This window comes from Nipponia nippon, unplaced genomic scaffold (assembly GCF_047370975.1).
Source record: "Nipponia nippon isolate SJK-2023a ecotype South Korea unplaced genomic scaffold, ASM4737097v1 scaffold_53, whole genome shotgun sequence".
In the NCBI taxonomy this organism is placed as follows: Eukaryota; Metazoa; Chordata; class Aves; order Pelecaniformes; family Threskiornithidae; genus Nipponia; species Nipponia nippon.
The window spans coordinates 127,885-148,535 of NW_028262373.1; the positions used below are offsets into that span (position 1 = coordinate 127,885).

At 49.6% G+C, this 20,651-nt stretch overlaps 1 protein-coding gene across 9 annotated transcripts; it reads left to right on the forward strand.

Moving 5' to 3' along the window:
- Positions 1 to 1,555: 1,555 nt before the first annotated feature.
- Positions 1,556 to 18,565, forward strand: LOC104018585 (von Willebrand factor A domain-containing protein 5A). 9 transcript variants are annotated; one of them, XM_087735248.1, is made up of 20 exons: positions 1,564 to 1,650; positions 4,479 to 4,547; positions 4,651 to 4,719; positions 6,024 to 6,271; positions 6,409 to 6,631; positions 6,762 to 6,833; positions 7,007 to 7,149; positions 7,282 to 7,396; positions 7,574 to 7,701; positions 7,846 to 7,934; positions 8,191 to 8,335; positions 8,754 to 8,836; positions 9,320 to 9,434; positions 9,610 to 9,774; positions 10,073 to 10,176; positions 10,441 to 10,622; positions 10,802 to 10,993; positions 16,222 to 16,445; positions 16,768 to 16,891; positions 17,075 to 18,565. In XM_087735248.1, the coding sequence occupies exons 3-20, from the start codon at positions 4,677 to 4,679 to the stop codon at positions 17,152 to 17,154; spliced, it is 2,475 nt and encodes an 824-aa protein (XP_087591374.1). In that variant the 5' UTR covers positions 1,564 to 1,650; positions 4,479 to 4,547; positions 4,651 to 4,676; the 3' UTR covers positions 17,155 to 18,565. The 9 variants fall into 9 exon arrangements, with proteins under 9 accessions (XP_087591379.1, XP_087591374.1, XP_087591375.1 ...); XM_087735249.1 differs by having other exon boundaries at positions 1,568 to 1,650; positions 4,421 to 4,547; XM_087735246.1 differs by lacking the exon at positions 4,479 to 4,547 and adding an exon at positions 2,098 to 2,729 and having other exon boundaries at positions 1,579 to 1,650.
- Positions 18,566 to 20,651: the final 2,086 nt, after the last annotated feature.

Below are 20,651 nucleotides of genomic sequence, written 5' to 3' on the forward strand. Positions count from 1 at the left end.
TGTTGCAGGGTACCAGAGGGTCTACTTTTGTCTTTTTTTTTGTTGTTGTTTTTAAGCCCATCACTGAGGGTGTGTGCTGCAGGATTGGAGGGGCACTGTGAATGAACACGTTAAAACGCAGGGACTGCTGGGGCACTGATGGCAACATACTCAGTGTGGTACACATACTGTCTCTCTGCAGTAACGCGTTTTCCTGATGAATAGAAAAAGGTGGCTCAGTTCAGTAGAGAGCCAAGGACTGAATTCATCCATTCATCCATTCAAGCACTGAACATGGTTTGTACCCAGAAGCAGACCACCAAGCTCTCAGTATTCAGCAGAAATCTCAGCGACGTTTCGAAAGAATTCTGGGAGTTTTTCAAGGCACATTTTTAATGATCAGCATTGGAGAAGAAAATTCCTGAGAAGTAACACTGATGAAACATGGCTTACTGAAATGCTGCAAGGTAAGGAAAAAAAAATTTCACTGTTCCAGAAGTGAATCAGGATTTGATCATGTCTGTTTACTTCGCAGTCATGCACAAGGACATCAGGCTATCCCATAGCTGCTCCTCTGACAAAAGTGTGCACAAGCTACCTAGTGCACTTTGGTGACTCCAGCTCTCAACCTAAATAATCTGTCCTCTGGTGAACAAGGAGGTCTCAGTGTCCCTCAAGAAAATGGGACCCTGTCTTTGGATGTAGGCTTCCAGAAGTCACCCACAGCAGCACTCCTTCCAGGTCTGGAGCTTTGGCATTCACTTTTCTGCATGTGTATGACTCTGAACAAGCTCAGCAATGTCTAGAATAAAGACACAAGATGCCCATCGCTTCTTCCAGGGTTTCCTCGCTGGTTCAAAACTGGCTTCCTACCTGAATCCTCTTGGACCCAATGAGGCCTGCGGGAAAAGAAGAGGTCAGGGGCAGGCTGAAGTGCCTGTCTGGGTGCACTTTGGCTGCAGGAATGGGATGACTCCCTGCCCAGCAACTGCTTTTTCTTCTGGTGGGGGGGTGCTTCCTGCAGGGGGACACGGAAGCCTTCCTCCACCCCCACCCCTACCCCCCACCATCTCCCCGTGGGGCAGGCGGTACTGGGCAGCACCCCCTCCCCTCCCCACCCTGTGCAGCACTGCCACAGTTCTCACCCCAAGACACCCCTGCCACACACAAGAGGCCTTTCCCAGGCAGCATCCCCAGCTCGGAGCCCCCAGGATGGGGCCAACCCACAACATGGTCTCTATTATTGCCCCTCACCTCCCCCCAGCCTGGCTCCCCCATCCGGTCCCAAAAAGCACCCTCTGTGTGGGTTCCCCATCGCTCCTGCTTTCCTCATGGCTCCACTGACCTCCCAGAGCTACCCAGAACCTGTAGCACTCCTTCACCCAGTGCCTTCCACCCATCCCAGCAGGCAGGGCTGGCAGCACCCCTGGTTCCCAACCATATATCCCTAAGTGCACATTTGGCAGCATTCCCGTTCCCGGAATCCACCCAGGCACTGCGGCAGTGACCGCAGCTCCCATCCATCCCTGACGTGTCCCACAAAGACCAACCCTCCTCCTCCTCCTCGCGGGTCTGTGAACATCCTTTCATGCTGCAGCTGACAGGTTTCAGTCCCCGGCCCGTTCCTGTGTCTGTCTGCTCATTGCTCCTGCTGCTGTCTGCTGTTCCACGGTGAGTGCATTTGTCTGTGCATCCATCCTTCCTTCCCTCCATGTGGAAGGATTGCAGACCTGTTCTGCGTGCATGCGTGCATTTGTCTGTTTGCGCTTGCTGTACCCTGGCAAAGGCTTGGAGGCTTCTGTGTGTCTGTCTGTTTGCGGCCCCATCCTGCCAGGCCACTTAGTTCAAATGGTACCTACACATTTGGGGTCTCTAGGGTCAAGGATAGCAGGCTAAGGTCCAAATTCACAACGAGACACATGCACGGATCATGATATTTGTAAATCCAGTCTATTTCCTAACAGAAAATAAAATACAGGAACACAGATATGCAAGCATATGAATTTTGTTATTGGGATCCTTAAAAGCAGTTGCTGGTAAACCAGGATTTCTACTATGAACAAAGGATCATATCTTTGGTCTTTTATTATTTTAGCAACTCTCAGTTTCATCAAATAGGGGCTACCTCCCCAGGAATTCCTCTGACAAAGGGGTCATCCAGAATCCGGAGGATTATCCAAGTACAGATTAAAGAAACTGACAGCAAGGATGGCTGACTAAAGACAGAAATCTCTGAAAGCACCAGAAAGAGTGCGAGCGTGCTTTCTCATATGAGTAAAGTGAGGAGAATTATACCTGTCCTTACGTTTGGTGGTGAGTGAAGTCCGAGCCCGTGGTGTTGGGTTTGGACCCGTTGACTTTCCTTCCTTTCTTTTTTTCTTTGACTTTTCTCACTCTCTGCTTTTGCTCTGCGCAGACCCCAGACTTACAGGAAAAACTGACGTTCATTCTTGTGGAGTCGTTTGAGATTTACACGTATTAAGAAAAAGGGGCCATTAACTCAGAAGGTCTATCTGGGGCAGCGCTGGCATAGAATAAAAGACACAGCTGTTAAGGCTGGGCTGAGTCAGGGGAGCGGGAGATGCTTCTTCGCCTGGGAACAAAAGGGAGGTTCCCGAAAGCCGTTCCCTTGGAAATCCCACCCCGAGCAGGATCAAGAGCTGACAGCTCCTCCCAGCTCTCTTGCTGCTGTTACCGCCATGCCTGGCAGGGAACTGCGTAATCATGCATCGCATCCTCCCGGCTGCAAGGTTAGAAAGACTTACCCTCCACCCCGATTTTGTTAACAGTCATCACTTCAGTCCTGAGGTAATGGGGTGGATTTCCATGCATGAGGCTTACGTCTGCCCCAGTACACAGCAGAGCCGTAACCGCTGCTTACTACACCGGCTGCTCAGCGTTACAAGCCGCGCTGGAGAGGGGCCGCCCCTTCCCTGGGCTTGTTTGCAGGGAGGGGGACGCAATTAAGGCAGGCGCCTCTTCCCTGTGACCGAGGGAGGGGCGGCGGCGGCGGGGGCCCCGGGGCTGCGCGCTTCCCTTCACGCCCTCTCCTTCGCCACCTCCACCGCCGGCGGCCGCGCAGAGATGCTGTTGCTGCAGTCCTGCCCCATCCCCGCCGGCGTCCCCGAGGTCTCCCACCCCCGTTCCCCCCTCGCAAGCGGCTGGTGTCTCAGCGGTGCCCGGGACGGGCCGCCCCTGCGCCCCGCCGTTTGCTGCCCGGGACCCCCCTGCGCTGCTGTGCCGGCGGCTCACCCAGGGCCGCTGCTGCAGCGCCGAACGGCCCCGTGTCCGCTCCAAGAGCGTCAGCAACAACCAAACACAACGCAAGTTTTCCTTGCCTTTTCCTTGCGCTACCCCGCGTTTCCTGGGACGCGTTAATACTTCAGATAATGCATTCAGATAATTCTGCCTCACTTTCCCAATTCACCAGGAAAAGCATCTGGGCCAAGTTTCTTGTCCCCCCTCGCACCGCCTTCACTCCTCATTCATTCCTTTGCCCCATTCTCACCCCCTCTTTCTGTGCCCTCTGGCAACCCCCCTTGCAGGGCTTCAGGAATTAATCTGAATGTATCTATTTTAAATACCTACATTTATACGTAATAATCTTGAACTGAAACCTACTCTTGTGCTAAGAGCAAGAGGCTCTTCCTCTTATTTAAATTTAGGGGTGAGATTTAGTTGTTGAAATGTGGGTGTCTAGTATCATTTTAGATGTCCTGTCATTTCCAAGCTAGACGCAGGATGCCAATATGTATAGCACAGGACCTATGGGAGACAGCTAGATGGGATTTCCTCACCTTTGCGAGGACAACTCACCCATGCCAGGGCTCCTTGCTGCAAACAACCCTCCTGTCCAATGTTTTGACAACTGAGTTAAGGCTCTGTTCCATGTTGGAAGAGTTCAGACCACTGACCTGTACACAGACCATTGACCTGTACACAGGTTTTAGGTGCCTAATTGACAGATCAGTCACAAACCGGGCACTTTTTATCATCCTCTCCCTCACATTCCACGAAACTGCATTTGCTCATCAATTCCTCCAACACCCTCCTGCCCCTCACTTCCCTGGATGTGCATCCATGCATCCTAAGTACAAATTCATTCATCCATTCCCCCTCCCCAGCTCCCCATATGGTCACCGTTTCTGCCATTCACTCCTACTGCCACTAAATACAGCCGCCTCCAACTATCCAGCTACTCTCCTCACACAAACCCATGCATTCCCATCCTCCCAGACTGTGCTTTGCCTGCTCTGTCTGTCCACCCTTCTGCCCATTTCTTTCTCTGTCAACATTGCTACTGGTGTCCTCCAGGTGCAATTGTCACTGCTCAGGCCCAAACTCATGCTGTGCCTTATGTCTCAGGCTGTGACCCATCATTGCTCCCACCTTTCCTGTGCTCTAATCTGAATTAAGCACCAGCACCCCATTGAACCCACAGGCATTTTTGACACCTGCAATTCCCATCTTGGGTCTCTCTCCTACTAATCTGCTACCAGGTTGGTGAGAGACGGGCAAAAAGGATCCTGAGTTGGGACGTGAGGAAGGAAAGAGTCATCTTGGCCCATGTATGTGAGGGAGAGCTCCTTACCTTGGAGGAAGGGATGACAGAGGTGCCCAGTTTTTTTTCACGAGATCCTCATAGCTCACTTTATGCTCTTTCCCACACAGAAGCTGTCTTCAGCCAAAGAGTCAAGATGCGGAAAAGTGGCATCTTGAGAAAAGAGTATGTGCATAGAGGTGAGTTGGGGCCAGAAGGGTGGCATCTGTGAGCAGTGGAGAAGATTTTACCTGGGAGAGCAATGTGCGAAGGAACTGATTTCTTGGGTGGCTGACAGGGAGGCACACGTCACCTTGTTCTGGGAACTCAGGGGCATGTCCTGTAGTCAGACTTCACTTTTTCTGGTTGGCATAGCAAAAGATGTTCTTGTAAGTGTGAATCATCTCACCCATAGTGCTGAAGGCTTTCCAAGGAAACCATCACAAAGTGGGAGGATGATGCAGAAGAGATGTCTCCTAGTGTGGGATGGGGGGCAACACTCCTCAGTACTATGATATTGCATCACCTCTACTGTGGTGCTACATCATCCCCTACTGAATTGTGTTGGGATACCTAGGTACATCGCTTGATTGGTGAGTTGCATCATCCCCTCCAGGTGAACAATACCATCTTCTGTACACCACCCCCTTCCAAGACACTACAGCAACCCCTATGAAGGTCTTATACGTTCCTTTGCTAAAGTGCCACTCTATTCCTACTACATTGTTACTTCATTCTTGACCAAGACACTATTCCAACGCATTTTACTATCAATCAGGTTTGATGCACCACTGATGCCAAACCTTGCCCTAATACAAGATACTCTTCATCTCAAACCAAGGGCAAAGGTATGGAGAAGATTGCCTTTCCACGGGCTGCTGTCATAGCAGGAAGGGAGGTCATCAAAGCCATCTTCCAACCAAATTCAGATCTACACATTGTTGGCCTCAAATAATCTGTATGCTACAAGTATGACAGGTGAGAAAGGGAGGTCAGTGAGAAACACCTCCATTGCTGACAGTGAAAAGGAGATGAGGTGACTTACTATGACTCTACCTTTGATGTCATGCTAAGTGCCCTTGGTATGGTCCCCCCTTCCCTTACAGTAGTCCAAAAGGAGTGGTATATCTGCTTGAGTTGAGAATCAAGCTCATCTCTTTGGAGCATTAGTTTCAAAGCAGGTGGTGGGTCCTGCTCCTCTCCCTGAGATATGGTCTGAAGGTTTGAGGAGCTGCAGGGCACCTCCTGCCATTTGCGTGAAAGTCTATTGTGGGACTGTCTCATGCTATGTGATGGGGGACAGACAGACTCCCCTCAATGCCATGGTAGGCCTGAACTAAGTTGACAGCCTTAGGGACCTTTCACTGCTATTTGTCGGCTTCTGCAACTGGCATTTCTGTGGCAGGTTTGGACACACAACTGTTTCCCACTACAAGCAGACACCTCAAATTTAAAGTTTCCAATGTGCAACCAGAGAGCCTGACAGCTGTTGTGTCTTCCTCAGGCTTATTCCAGAGGGGCATATGGTTCTTTTCTTCCTATCCTTATGTGGAGCTGGAAACTGTGACAGTAAATGTAACCATCCAGGACTTTGTAGCCGATGTGGTGTCTGAGCTGGTTTTCCGCAATACCCAGCAAGTCTCTTGGGAGACCATGTTCATCTTTCCTGCGGACTCTGACACTGTTGTACACACCTTCTACGCTACCATGGGGGACACTCGTATTGAAGCAATGCTCTGGGAAAAGGAGGAGGTACTGGGACTGTGGTGGGAGGGGGTGGTCCGCAGATTGGGATTGCAGTGGGAGGGGGTGGTTCACAGATTGGGATGAAGGGTGGAGGTGAGAGAATGGAGAGACCTCAGTGACACATTTTTCTCCCTCTGTGGCAGGCCCAGCAGCTGTGCAGAGCCACTCCAGGCATGGAGAATTTAAGATACCTGCAGGACCAGTGGGATCTTTGGGGTCCTTTCTTCGTTTGTTTCTTGGGAACCCTGCCTCCTGACAGGGAGGTGGTCATCAACCTGTGCTATGTCCAGGAGCTGCCACTGCAGCCTGATGGAGCTGCCCAGTTTTGCTGGCCACATGAGCTATTCCCCCGTGAGAACTACTTACGTGAGTGATCCCACAGGTGCATCCCCAAGGGAGGAACACATCACTCCCCAGCATCCCTCTGGGGGGGACCCCCATGTCTGCATACGTGCCTCAGTGAGACAATCTGAATCTTCCCCCTTGCACCTCACAGTCAGGAACCCCACGGGTCTCCCCATATATGCCACAGCAAGAGATCCCCACGGATCCCTGTACAGACCACAGTGTAAGTCTACAGATTGACACCCCCCACCCTCACCCCTCCCCACTAAGCACCACAGTGAGGGACGTCTCAGATGCCACATTTCCCCCCTACCAACGACAGACAGTGCCCCACCATAGCTGTCTGCTGCCCTAGGGTCTCTTCTTTCACCTTCTCACACCTCTTTCTCACTGCAGGCCAGATCCTTTCTAAGGAGGAGGTATTCGAAAACCTGCACTTCAGCGTCTGTCTGAAGTCAGCCCATGGTGTGTCCCATATAGCCGTTAACACCAGCCACACCCCTCTGCAATACACGGCTCCAGATCAGATGTCTGCTGAGGTACGGCCCTGCCAGATGCTCGAGTCCCAAAGGGGGAGAGGAAGGAAAGGTCTGCAGCCTGCTGATGCTCCTTAGGACTCCTCAATCCTTTTATTTTCTTCTCTTTCCTCCCTACACCCTACTTGTACTCAGGTCTCCTTGATATCGTCACCCTGGCTGCAGGATCGTCTGGAATTGCTGGTGTATTACAAAGGGTCTCATGCTCTCAGTGCTGTGATGGAGAGGAGAGATCCCAAAGCCCCACCTGGTGAGTGAGGAGGGTGGAAGTGGGCATCAGGGAGAGGGTATCAGGGAGACTGGGGGGATCTGAGGGACTTTTCAGGCAATAGTTCAGAGCTCAGGGCTATGTGGAGGACAAAAGCAAGGAGACAGGGAAGGGGGCTCCAGCCTAAAAATCCTCCTTCTTTTCCCCCACACACTCCAGGCTCTCTGCTGGGAGACCCTGTGGTGATGGTGACACTGATGCCCAGCATTCCTGAGGTGGTGCCCAGTCCAGGCCAGCTTGGGGAATTCCTCTTTCTCATGGACTGCAGCCTCTTCCAGGATGCACAGGTACCACTGGAGGAGGTCCTCAGGGAGGATTTTCCACACCAGTCAGGCCCAGCTGGTGGGGACAGAGGCAAGCTGCTTCATGTGAGCAGATGTTCTGCCTAGCTTCCCCATCTGAGCTCTGCCCATCCCTCCATCTGTCCGCAGAACACACTGCTCTTCCTCCTCAAGAGTTTGCCTCTGGGCTGTTACTTCAACATCTATGGTTTTGGGGCCACTTTCAAAGCCTTCTACCCGTGAGTTGGGGGTGATGATGGGGCAGGGACAAGGGGTAAGTAGAGTATGACTTTTCTAAGTGAAACTATGGGCCAAGCTCTTCCTGGGGGGCGGTTATAGGGCAGGATGTGTCAGGGGCAGTGAGAGGGTAATTCCTCTTTTCAGGGTGCTTCTGTAGCACTGGTCATGAGGTAGGGCTTTTCTAGGGACTGTCTACGTGAGGGTAGCCGTGGGCCAGGTTCTTCGCCCTCTGACACTCTGGGTGTCCTCCCACAGGCACAGTGTGGAATACACGCAGGAAAGCATGGACAACGCAGTGGGGCGCATCTCCTCCATCTGCCCTGATCTGGGGGGCTGTGACCTGTTGGGCCTCCTAAGGTCTATCTACAGCACTCCTCTCCTTCATGGGCACCCCCGCCAGGTATCAGGGGCCAAAGGGTTATGGGGAGGGGAATGGGTGTAAACAATGGGGTAAAGGTAGACTTCAGGGCTCAGGGTGAGATGTTCTGCTGCCGTTTGCACCGGGAGTTGGCATGTGGGGGGCCATCCTTGTGGCAGAAAATGACACCATCTTCGGGGTGAGCAGCATGGGAGGGCCTCTGTGGAATTTGCCTGCACTTGGAGAAGGTGGATCTTCCTTGTGGGGTGCCCCTTTGTGCTAAGAAGTGTCCTGGTATTAATGAAAGGAGACACACAATCTCTTTTCCTTTTTCAAGGCCAGTGGGCATGAGAAAGTAAGGGAGCAAACTGGGAAGGCTTCCTGCATTTCAGGAGGCTATCTTTCCTCTACAGGGGTGCCCAGCCCTGTCAATCTTTGTTTCCCCTCCTCTCTCCCTCAGCTTTTCATCTTCATCCAAAGGAAGATCTCCAATGAAGAGGAAGCTGTCATGGCTGAGGTCTACCGTTACCGGGACCAGCACCGGTAATGGGAGAGCCCTCTTCCTGTCCCCTAACATGCTAATGCACGACCTTCCTCTCCCCCTGACTGTCAGAGTCCTTCAGACATTCTCCCAGATCCTAGTCTTCCCCAGATCTTCTCTTTACCTCAATGGAACTTCAGCAACAACCCCCACACACACTTTCCTTACCTCACTAAGACTGCCTATACTCTTCATCTAGTGGGCCTCCTCTCCCAGTCTTTCCCTGCTCTGCTCAGCACTTTTCCTCTTCCCCCTCACCCTGAAATACCTCAATGTGCTCTGCAGGCCCAAAACCCATTCTCACAATCTCCCTGCCCAGCAGGCAATGTTTCTCACCCGAGAGTGAATGGGAAAACTCTGAGTCAGTTTCATTTCTATGATTAGAAGCATTCTTACCTCTCCAGACTTTGTCCTTTGTACCACTCTTGTCCTTCATGCCTCTCACCTTTGTCCCATCTCTACCCTCCCCCTCTTTTCCTGTACAGGTGTTTCTGTTTTCCTACTAACAGATGTGACAGCTTCAACCTTTCCCAGGCCATGGCCCTGGAGACCAAAGGTGAATGTGTGTGCATCCACTCTAGGATGGACATGGCATCTGAGGTAATGACCCAGCTACCCCTCTGCTCTATTCAATACCTCCCATGGCTCTCCTAGACATGCAAGGCAATCCAAATACCACCATCCCCTCCAACTCAGAGACCCCCTCCAACTTCCCTCCCTGCTCCGAATGGGGAGGCAACCCAAGTGGTCTGTGCTCTCTGCTTCCCCTTACCAGGCAGTGAAATGCCTGCAGCGGGCTCTGCAGCCTCTGGCAAGTGGGATCTCACTACATTGGGACCTTCCACCTGGCCTGGAGGTGTCAATGATCAGAAAAGCTCCTGAGATGATCTTCCAGGGACATCAGAGCTCCATCTATGCCCAGATCCATGGGCAAGCACAGGTGAGAGTGATCTAGGAATGACATGCACTGGGGCAGGGCTTTCTAAGTAAAGTAAGTAAAAGACCTACTTACTCCCTGTCTCACCTTCTCAACACTGAGTCCTTCACCTCTGCTAGACCTGAGAAAGACCACGATCAGGGCTCTGTGAACCCCCTTCTTTCCCCCAGAGACACCACTGCTTCTGCTCCAACCACGGACATCTACTACCTTAGAAGAGCAGGGAGGGAACCTAGGTAGCCCAGGTGCCTGTGCCTTGCAGATGAACATTTCTGTCTGACTCTTTCCCTTGCATCACCAGGATCCAGAGGTGGGTGAGGGAGCCGTGACCCTTCAGTACCACGTGGGCAGCCAGTCGTTCGATTACACACTCAGGTTCTCACTGTCCCCATCACCAGACGACAGGTGAGAGGGTAACACGCCCACGAGGCAGAGTGACATTGGCAAGGTCTGGAGGAGGGACAGCAGGTGTTGTTTGCTTGCACCCTTCCCACTGTAGCCTGAGGTGGGAAGACAATCTGGGCATCCAGTGCTGCTCCCTTGTCCCCTCTGCCCTGACCTTCAGAGAGGACCTGGGTGACCATTACCCCACTGCCCCCTCCTCTTTACTCCACATGTCCCATGCCCCTCCCTGAGGTGGAACCAAGGACTAATTCCCTGCCCCTGCAGGTTGCCTGTGCACCGTATGGCCATGATGCATCTGCTGTGGAAACTGGCCTGGGAGGGGACAAGCAGCGCAGAGAAGGACTTCCAGCACAGCGCAGTTAAGTCCAGCCTCCGCCTGGGGGTTCCGTCCCCCTTCACATCCTGTGTGGCAGTACGCATGAAACAGAGGGATGCCTGGCACCGTGGTAAGTCCAGAAACAGTGGGGATAGGACTGGGAGGGGAAAGTGGGACTTGTTGGTCTGATGCTTCCTCACCATCTGCAGCCCCCTATTCTGTGCACCTGACCACCCTTTTGCCTATCTCTAATGCACATGAGTCTAACCTCCCCCTCCCTACCTCTCTCCCCGGATTCTTTCCCTCCAGAGTCCTCCATATTGTCCTCTCCCTCCTGCAACCTAGTTCCTTGCCAGCTGCTCTGGTCACATGGCTGCAGGCCTGTGCGGTTTAAGTCCACCAAGTTTTGGATGGTCCAGAAGTGCCAGTTCTGCCTTGAGATGCTTGGTCGCAAAGGCCCTGACACTGAAACACTTACCCAGTTTTCAGCATCCTGTAAAGGTAAGGAGAAACTTCTTAGCTGGGCATTCTCAGAATGTGTTGGACTAGGGCTGAACTCTCTTTCAGCACTTATCTTCTCACCAGACTTTCTGATTGTCATTGTGCTGGGGATGGATGGAGCGACAGACAAAGCAAACTCCTACATCTTGACTCTGGGCTGGAAACCAAGAATCAAACACCTTAATACTTCCCTGAAGTAACTTTATCATAGCCTCCAACTATCCTTAACTCCACACCCAAACACTAAGTTTGTCACAAAATATCTGCATGAATCTTTAGCTTTACCGTCATACAGTTCAGCAAAAAAGAGCCAGCTAGCAGAGATGTAGCCGTTCACACAGCAGTTTCCAGGCTTCCTCTCCTTCCAGCCTTCTGCTTGTCCAGGGCTCATCTTCTGATCTCCAAGGATCACCTGCTGGGAACTTCTTGTGATTGCTGTTGATGAGGAGAGTTAACTTCCATAGACTTGTGCTTCAGTCATCTCTAATGGTCAGCTTCTGCTGGCTGTTTCCTAATCAGGGAGGGTCTATGCTTACTGTCTTCAACAGACTTGTAATGGTGGGAGAAGGTGTCAAGCCCTTTTTCAGCTGGTGTTTGGGAAGCAGCTGTGTATCAGGTAGGCAAGAACACAGAGCTAGCTAACAGAGACATAGCAGTTGTCTCAGCAGTTAGTGCAGCAGGGGTGCAGAGGGATCCAGTAACTGTTCAGGCCTGTGTGGGGCTGAGTGAGGATTGTGCAGCCACACAACACCCTCTCCAGCACTGACTGGTGCATTTGCCCTTGGTACGTTGGAAGCCTCAGTCCAGACAGAGCATAAAAGGAAGATAGTGCTGTCTAGGTCTTGAGCTGAAGAGAGAGGCTGGTGCTTCACCCTGGGCCCAGGGCCGAAGTGCCCACCTCTACGGGAGGTATGTTCTGGTCAAGGCTCGGACTTGCTAACCAAAGGAGCTAAAAGGAAGAAGGGAGCACACTGCACACCATCAGGGTGAATGGTGAGGAGATTGTCCTGGTCTTCGTGGAAAGCCTGCAGAGAAAAAAGCCTGAGTTATGTGAAGCAAGGAGGATGGGACTTCTGGAGGTCATAGTCAAAACGGGGAAAGGTGGAGGCTTGTGGCTTCTGACAGTAGGGGGAAAGCTCCTGCTCAACCTGCAGACCTGCAACTTCAGACTAGGTGTAGTGCCTGGGCACTGTTGAGGACAAACAAAGCCTGTCAGGGGAGGCATCCAGAGCCAGCTGAGCCTGAACCTAGTGTCCAAGCAGAGGGGAAAGGCATGTGATGGTTACTGGAAGCTCTCTCCTGCAGGGGATGGAGGCACCCTGCTGCCAACCCAGCCTCACACTTCAGGAGGAGGTGTGTTGCTCCTCAGAGGCCAGGACCAAAGAAGCTGCAGAGACTGCCAAGGCTTATCTGGCCCTTGGACTATTACCCATCACTGCTCTTCCATGTGGACAGCAATGACACTACCGGGGATAATCTGGAGCATATCATGTGTGATTATGGAGCCCTGGGGCAGAGGCTGAAGGGCATGGGAGCCCACAGGGTGTTCCTCAGTCCTTCCGGTGAAAGGGAAAGGATTGGTAGAAATGGACTCATCCTGCAGGCCAACAGCTGGCTGCATGGCTGGTGTCACAGGCAGGACTTTCACTACTATGACTGCAGGACCCTCTCTGAGGAACAAGGGTTATGGAAAAGGAACAGGATTCACCTGACCATGTGGGAAAAAAGTGCCTTTGCAAACAGGCTTGCAAAGGAGGGCTGTACAGTAGGTGTGTAGCCTTGAGGAAGGGCTACAGTAATCTGAAGAAAAGCGAGGGCACAAGGGGTTGAGCAGATGTGTTTAGGGGGCAGGATGACATCCTCTCACACTTCCCCTGAAAAAGCTGCATGACTTGGGGCCCATCTCAGATGCCTGTACAGAAATGCATGGAGCATGGGGAGCAGAAGAGGAAATCTGCACAGCTGCAGAACTGTAATCTCTTTAGGATGATATAGACCTGGTGGAGTAATTCTCAAGCTTGGAGTCCTGCAATGGATGTATACAGGCTTTTCAGGAAAGATAGGGTGGGAGGCTGAGAAGGATGGGTTGCGTTTGATGCAAAGGAATAGCTTGAGTGCATGGAGATTTACTGGCTCATTACCTGTCCCAAGGAAGAGAGCTTGTGAGTAAGGATCAGATGACAAGTCAGCACAGGTGATGTTGATCCACTGGATTAAGAAGAGGAGGTAGATGAAGCTATCTTTAGGCAGCTGGAGAACACCTCCCAGTCACAGATCTTGATACTCCTGGACAGTTTTAACAAACCCCAATATCTGCTTGAAAGGCAATCTGGCTGGGTGCAAGAAATGCAGGAAGCTGCTGTTATGTACTGAAGCCTATTTTGTGATGCAGGTGCTTGATGAACCAGCTAGGAGAAATGTTCTATTTGACCTGCTCCTCACAAACAAGGAGGAACTTGTTGAAGATGTGAAGGTCAAGGGCAGCCTTAGCTGCAGAAATCATGAGACTGGAGTTTACAATCCTGAGAGGAGTGAGCAACACAAACAGCAGAGTTGCCACTCATGGACTTCAGAAGGACAGATTTTGCCTTGTTCAGGATCCTGTGGGAAACAGCTGTGGAGGGCAAAGGGTCCAACATGGCTGGTTGATCTTCCAGGACCCAGTCCTCCAAGATCAAGACTGATGCAGTCCAGTGGCAGAATCACAAGGAAGTGTGCCAGAAGGCTGGCATAGATGGACATAGAGTTCCTTAGTCAGATCAAACACAAAAAGGAAGTATGCAAAGGTGGAAGTGGAGAGAGGCTACTTGAGAGCAATACAAAGACATTGCCCAGACATGTAGAATCGAAGTTATGAACATCAAAGCTCAGCTGGAGTTGAAGATTGCAAGGGAGGTGAAGGACAACAGGAAAGGCATTTCTAAGCACATTGACAGCAAAAGGCAGCCTAAGGCAAGCGTGGGCATCTTGCTCAGTGGTGCAGGGGACTCGGTGACAAAGGATGTGGAAAAGGCTGTTATAGTCTCGAACTTTTTGGGCTCAGTTTTAACTGGTAAGGTTTTCCCTCAGGTCTACCATGTCTCTGAGTCTCCCAGCAGAGTCTGTAGGAGTGAAGCAGTACCTACAGTAGAAGAAGATAGTTAGGAATCATGTAGGCTGGTTAGACCTACACAAGTCCATGGGATCGCGTGCATCCAAGAGTGCCAAAGGAGTTTGCTGATGCCACTGCAAGGCAGTGACTCTGTCATCTTCAGAAGATCATGGCAACTGGGAGAGGTTCCTGATGACTGGAAAATAGTCAGGCATTTCACCCATCTTCAAGAAGGGGAAGAAGAGTTCAGGGACCTACAGGCCTGTCAGCCTCCCCTGAGTCCCTAGGAAGGATATGGAGCAAATCCCTTTAGAAGGACCATCCCGTATGGGGTTATCAAAAGAAAATCACGCCTGACCAACCTCACTGCTTTCTCAGGTGAGGTAACTGGCATTGTGGCCAAGAGAAGGGCAGTGGATTCGGTATACCCTGACTTTAGCACAGCCTTTGACAATCTCCCAAAGTCTCCGTATCATCAGATTGATGAGATACTGGCTGGGTTAAGTGAACAATAAGGCTGGTGGAAAATGGGCTAGACTGCTGGGCTCAAAGAACAGTTATCAGCGGTTCAGAGTCCAGCTGGTGGCCAAAACCCAGTGCAATTCTAGAGGGATCTCCCATGGTAACAGTACTGTTTAGCATCTTCATTAATGACCTGGACATTAATGCACAGAGTGCACTCCTAGCAAGTTTATGAACAACACCAAATTCGGAGCAGTACGTGCATGGTCAGTGCAGTGGAGGGCAGGGACAGGCTGGAGAAACGGCCTGTCAGGAACTGTGTGACATGCAGTAAAAACAAATGCGAAGTCTTGCATCAGGAATGGATCAGGAATGGAATAACCCTATGCAACAATACAGCACAGGGCACACACACTCAAGGAAATAGCTCTACAGAAAAGGAAGTTGGGGTCCTAGCGGACAACTAGTTGAACAGGAGTCAGCAGCATGCCTTTGCAACAAAGAAAGCCAACCGCATCGTGGGCTGTATTAGCAAGAGTGTAGCCGCTAGGTGCAGGGAGGTGATCCTTCCACTCCAGTCAGCACCGTTTGCTAGCCTGCATCATGGGGTATTGTGTCCGGCTTCTGCTTCCATTACAAGAAAGGCATTGACACACTGGAATGAATCTAGTGGAAGGCCACTAAACTGAGGGAGCTGAGCACATGACACGTGAGGAGAGGCTGAGAGAGCTGGGTTCATTCATCTATAAGAGGATACCTTATTTCTGTCTACAACTAGCTGACTGGAGGAAAATAGAAAGAAGCCAGAAGCAGACTCTTCTTGGAAGTGCACAGCATTAGGATAAGAGGCAACAGACACAAGTTGGAACATGGGAAATACTAAATGGGTATGAGGATTTTTTTTTTTTTTAATATCATAAGGATAATAAAAAACTGGTGGAATCTCCACCCTTAGAGCTATTCAAGACTTGACTACACAGGTACCTGAGTGAGCTGTTCTAATGAGATCTGCTTTGAGTAGGGATTTGGACAAGATGACTTCCTGAGGTCCCTTCCAACCTCTGTATACTTTTAGGCCAGCCTTAAAGGACCCCTAGTTCTGCCCCAACTACTCTGTGCCCGAATGCTTGTTTTTCTGCCCATAAGAGCTGCTCTGGAACTGAGCCATGCCTGGCACTATAATGCCCATGCGCTGTGCTTGACCCTCCTCACTTTCACTCTCTTGTGGTCCAGTGCTGCTGTAGCTCCAAAGAAGTCTTATGCCTTGGAATGTGGAAAGGAAGAACTCATGCTAAGACTGGTGGGTTTAAGAGTGGATGATGGAGAAGGACCCCTGTGGGGCCCTCAACAGTGAACATGAGCCATAATGGGGGAAGTGGCAGGAAGGAGTAACATTAGTGATGCTCATGGGCGAAACTTAGGGTGTTCAGAGAGAATTACACTGAGTAAACTGAAGCATGTAGGACAGATTTTAGGATATTTATGAGGGACTGGGAAGATCTAAGGATGCTCTGGGAGGGCTAGAAAAAGTTCAGGATGCTTATGGAAGCCTGGGAAAAATTGTGAAAGTCCAGAGAGCATGGAGGACAGGTAATTATACCTGGAGAAGGCAGAATTTAAGGTTACTAGCCCTTGCTTATTTCATATGAACTGTGTGAAAGTTTCTGTCTTCCAGAGCAGGAGGCTTCTCCTGAAGAGCAGGTGATGGAAGAACCACCAGCATTTAACATCAGTTGGGACTGGACAGTTTCACCACTGTCAACAAGACTGTGTGACTTCTCTGGGCTCAGGGTAGTGGTGGCACTCCAGAAAGCCAATGGCTCCTGGGCCCTCACCACAGCCCTGGCCTCTGCCTTGGGGCTCAGCAAGGCTGATGTTGAGGGACAAAGGCCCAGTGAGGTAAGCAGATCAGAGGCAGGAGTGGTGCACTGTCATGAGCTGAATCATGAGCAGCTTCCTCTGCTCCAAGTTTCCAGTCTGAGCTGAACTGAGAGGAAGAGATCAAAACAGCCAGCATATAGAGCTTCTCCACTTGTGGAAGGGGGGCGTGGAGGGTGTGGGGTGGAATCAGCAGAGGCACCTGGGGACTTTCTGATTTTGAGGACTTCAGAAGCTTAGAGAGTTTGTGTGTATATGTGGAAGTCTTACTTATTCCACATGCTGGTTTAGGTCTATCTTTCTTCTTATTTCTTCCCCTTGTTTGTTCTGTTTTCCTGCACAGGGTGTGCCGCCAACTGCCTGGGCCACAGTTTTGGCCTTAGCCTGGTTGCACCAGTATAAATGGAAGGTATCTTGGTCAGAGCTTCTGGAGGCCAAAGCTTGCAGGTGGCTGCAGGACCAAGCTGGTAAGAAGATTTTGCTGGGAGGAATCATGGTCTGGGCCTGTCCCACCAATTCCACAGCTGACACCCATTGACCCATGTTCCTCTTTCCCAGTGCTCCTGTATGGCAGCCTATGAGACTGTCAATACACACTGTATTCCCCTGCTGAGTTGTGCTCCCCCTCTACTTTTTCTCTCTGCTTGCAGAGGTCCAGCTGGATGAATGTCTGGAGTCAGCAAATTCCCTGTTAGGCTGCTTTGTGGAGCCCACCGTCTTCAGGATTTGAACTTACCCCACTACTGGGGGTGGGCAAGAAGCTGGGTAGGAACACAGCCAGGACAGCTGACCCAAACTGGCCAAAGGGATATATCACATACCATTAACATCATGCCCTTGTGGAACTGAATGAGTGGCTGGGTGGGTGCATAGTTGCTGTCTGGGGCCAACCCACCGCAGCTGGCTTGTTCACACATTTGCTCTATGATAATATGAGAGTTTGCACTGGCTTCTGAAAAATAACCCTAAATACACGTACTAAACTTTGCTTCATTTTTCCACATTGTGCTTTTCTCTGAGATTTACCCAAAGAGTCATCTGCTCAAAATACATCATCTCAGGGAGAAAAAGCCTGTTCATATACTACAGAAAAACACCTTCTTCATGAATCTATCTATCTGTCTGTCTGTCTGTCTATCTATCTTCCTACCTACCTACCTACCTACTTATGTACCTTCTTTCTGTTTTTTATAGAAATGTAAGACCAATGTTATTTGGTGTTGCAGGCATTGATTCACTCATCTACACAAGCTAGAAGACTTTTTTTTTTTTTTTTAAAGAAGGTTTGTCAAGTAAAGGGGTGGATTTCATTTTATCAATCACTGCTGTGCCTACTGAAGGTGCTCAGTGCCATTTCAGCTGTTCTGAGGTATCTATCTGAAACATCTGCCAGATATTCTGGCAAATACTGATTTTCTGAGGTGACAGCTGGAAAGTGAGTGGAATACCATGTGGCATGGGATTCAGCTGCCTAAATATGGATGTCTAGTGCCATTTATGATGTTCTAGGATTTTCAAGTATATTGGGTTTACATGGCAAGGTTTTCGTAGTGGGGAGGCTGCAGGAGTGACCTCTGTGGGAAAAAATTGCCCTGTGCCAGTCACAGACAGTTCCAAAACAGACCCACTGCTGGCCAAAGCTGAGCCAATCAGCAAAGCTGGTGGCATCCCTGTAAAAATGTATTTAAGAAAAGGTAAAAAATGCCACACAGGCAGAGCAGGAGGGAAAAAAAGAGTGAGAACAGCAGTGCAAACACCAAGGTAAAGAGAGGGAGGAGGATGTATTTCCCTGCAGCCCATGATGGAGCAGATATTCATGCTGCAGCCCATGGAGGACCCTATGCTGGAGCAGATGGATGTTTGCTAAAGGAATTGCAGCCCATGGAGAGGATCCGTGCTGGAGCAGAAGAAAAGTGTGAGGAGGAAGGAGCACCACAGGGAAACTGCCATGTATTGATCCCCCTATCCTCCCATCCCCCCTGTACAGAGGGCGGGGGCAGGGGGTATAGGAAGAGTCAGGAGTGAAGGGATGAAGTTGAGCTTGGGAATAAGGGGACATGGCAGGAGGGTGTTTTAGTTTTTGTCTTTGTTTCTCACCATCCGACTCTATTTTCAATTGTCAATAAATTATATTAATCTTCCCCAAGTCGAGTCTGTTTTGCCTGTGACAGTAATTGCTAAGCAATCTCTCTGTCTTTTTCTTGACCCACAAGCTTTTTCATTTATTTTTCTCCTTCTGTCCTATTGTGGAAGAGGATTGAGAGAGCAGCTGCGTGGGTGTCTGACAGCTAGCCAAGGTCAAACCCTACAAAAAATTCATTGTATTTTAACAGATTTTCCACATCTACACTTTTTATGGTGATTTTTTTGGGTAGCTGAATCTCACACTTAAGATTAGATCAAATTTACCCCATATGCAGGGGTGTTTACAGCATCCAGAAATCCCCCAAAATACTAACACAAAGTTGATTTTCTACCCCAGAACCTCTTAATGGCTTCCTGTACCTCCTTGTTTCTCAAGTTCTATATGAGGGGATTTACCATTGGGATCACAATTGTATAGCAGGTGGAGAACACTTTATTCAGATTTAGGGAGTTATTGGGAGGTGGTAATACATACATGACAGCAAGGATCCCATAGAAAGTAGTAATCACAATAAGGGGAGATGAACAAGTAGAAATGGCTTTCTGCAGCCCCATTGGGGCCACAGAAAGTCAAATTCAGCATCAATGCAATGATCACCAAGGTGACTGCAAAGCCAGTAATTCAGAAAAGAGCTGCCAGTGCTGGAATAATATTCTGGTTCATTATAGCTGTATAATGAAGAAGATTACAGGTAGCTAAATAGCGATCACACACATCATGGCTGGTAGCAAATGTTCAGTTCCTCCTGAGGAGCCAAACATACAACCGTGCAGTACAGTCCCTGAAAGAGAAACTTTTTTTCTGTGAGAAAATTGGTTAACTTCTTTGGAACAATATTGGTTGTATAGCAGATCTCAAGGAAGGAAAGGTAACCCAAGACAAAATAAATGGGGATGTGGAGGCTTCAGTCCACACATACGGTAAGAAGAAGAGTGTTCCCAGAAATGACTACAGGATAAAAGAGCGAGAGCGACACAGTGAGACATCTCCAATGAAAATCCCAGTGGACCAAATTCTGTCACAGAAGTTCTGTTCCTCAAGTCAGCATGCAGAAGGAATCTAGAGGACCGAGACTCAGTCATAAAATGAAAACTCTAGGAATATGTGAAGAACTACTACACTGACTTCACTCCAACCTTGGCAAGAGTTTGACACTAAGCAAACTAGATTTATCTTCTCCACTAAGACAGAATCACTGTAGGTGATTTATCCTCCTTCATGGACAGGTTCTCATCATTCAAGTCAGAATTGACCTTTGACTGGTAGTGCCTGGACTTTTCTACAGACAAACTGCACTAGAGTAAATTTCCCCTATTCAGTTATGTTTATCCATTTAAGCAGTTTTCCAAAAATGTCACAGAATGACGTAACAATTAGGTTGGAAGGAGCTCTTGAGGTCATCTAGTCCAATCTCAATCTCAGGGTCAGGTAGAACATCTTCCAAGACTGTGTCTATTTGGGTTTTGAATATCGCCACAGACGAAAGCTCTACAACATCTCTGGGCAACCCGTTCCACTGTTTGACCACCCTCCCAGTAAAAATGCTTTTTGTCATGTTCAGCAAGTCACTGTAAGAAAGACAGTACTCTAATTTTATTTTATTTTTGTAAGGCTACCAGTAAACTCAAAGGTCATATTCCTGAAACTCCCCTATTGATGTTTGCTTGCATTTCATTTGCCCTTTCTCCCTCCCTTTGGTATCAACAAACACACTAACCAGGAGTTTGCCTCAGGATGGACAGCAATATCTGATTTTCCATCTCTACAGACTTTTTAGGGTTTGGAAATTTGGCTTAAAGGAGTTCAAATGCAATGATTCTGACTGTAGATACTGGTGCTTTCATTTGCAACTGCATAGAGTTATCAGAACTGCTGAAAAATTTCAAACCTTTTTCTTTCCTACTCCATTCAGGACAAAATCTCAGTATGTCTAATTTGAGAATGTTTTGATAAAGAAATCAGTCACTCTGAAAATGATGCTGGAAGTCAAACTGGCAAACACACTTTACTTTTTTCCCTGTAGAAATAGCAATATAGAATATACCTAGATTCATGTCTTTGCTGGTGAACAGAGTTCACGG

What these genes read in the sequence shown, in the direction of transcription:
- LOC104018585 (XM_087735248.1), top strand. Translation starts at nt 4,677, where the DNA reads ATGCGGAAAAGTGGCATCTTGAGAAAAGAGTATGTGCATAGAG. An exon ending in ATCCCTGTACAGACCACAGT is followed by an intron (nt 6,834 to 7,006) that starts GTAAGTCTACAG and finishes TTCTCACTGCAG; the next exon opens with GCCAGATCCTTTCTAAGGAG. An exon ending in ACTTTCAAAGCCTTCTACCC is followed by an intron (nt 7,935 to 8,190) that starts GTGAGTTGGGGG and finishes GTCCTCCCACAG; the next exon opens with GCACAGTGTGGAATACACGC.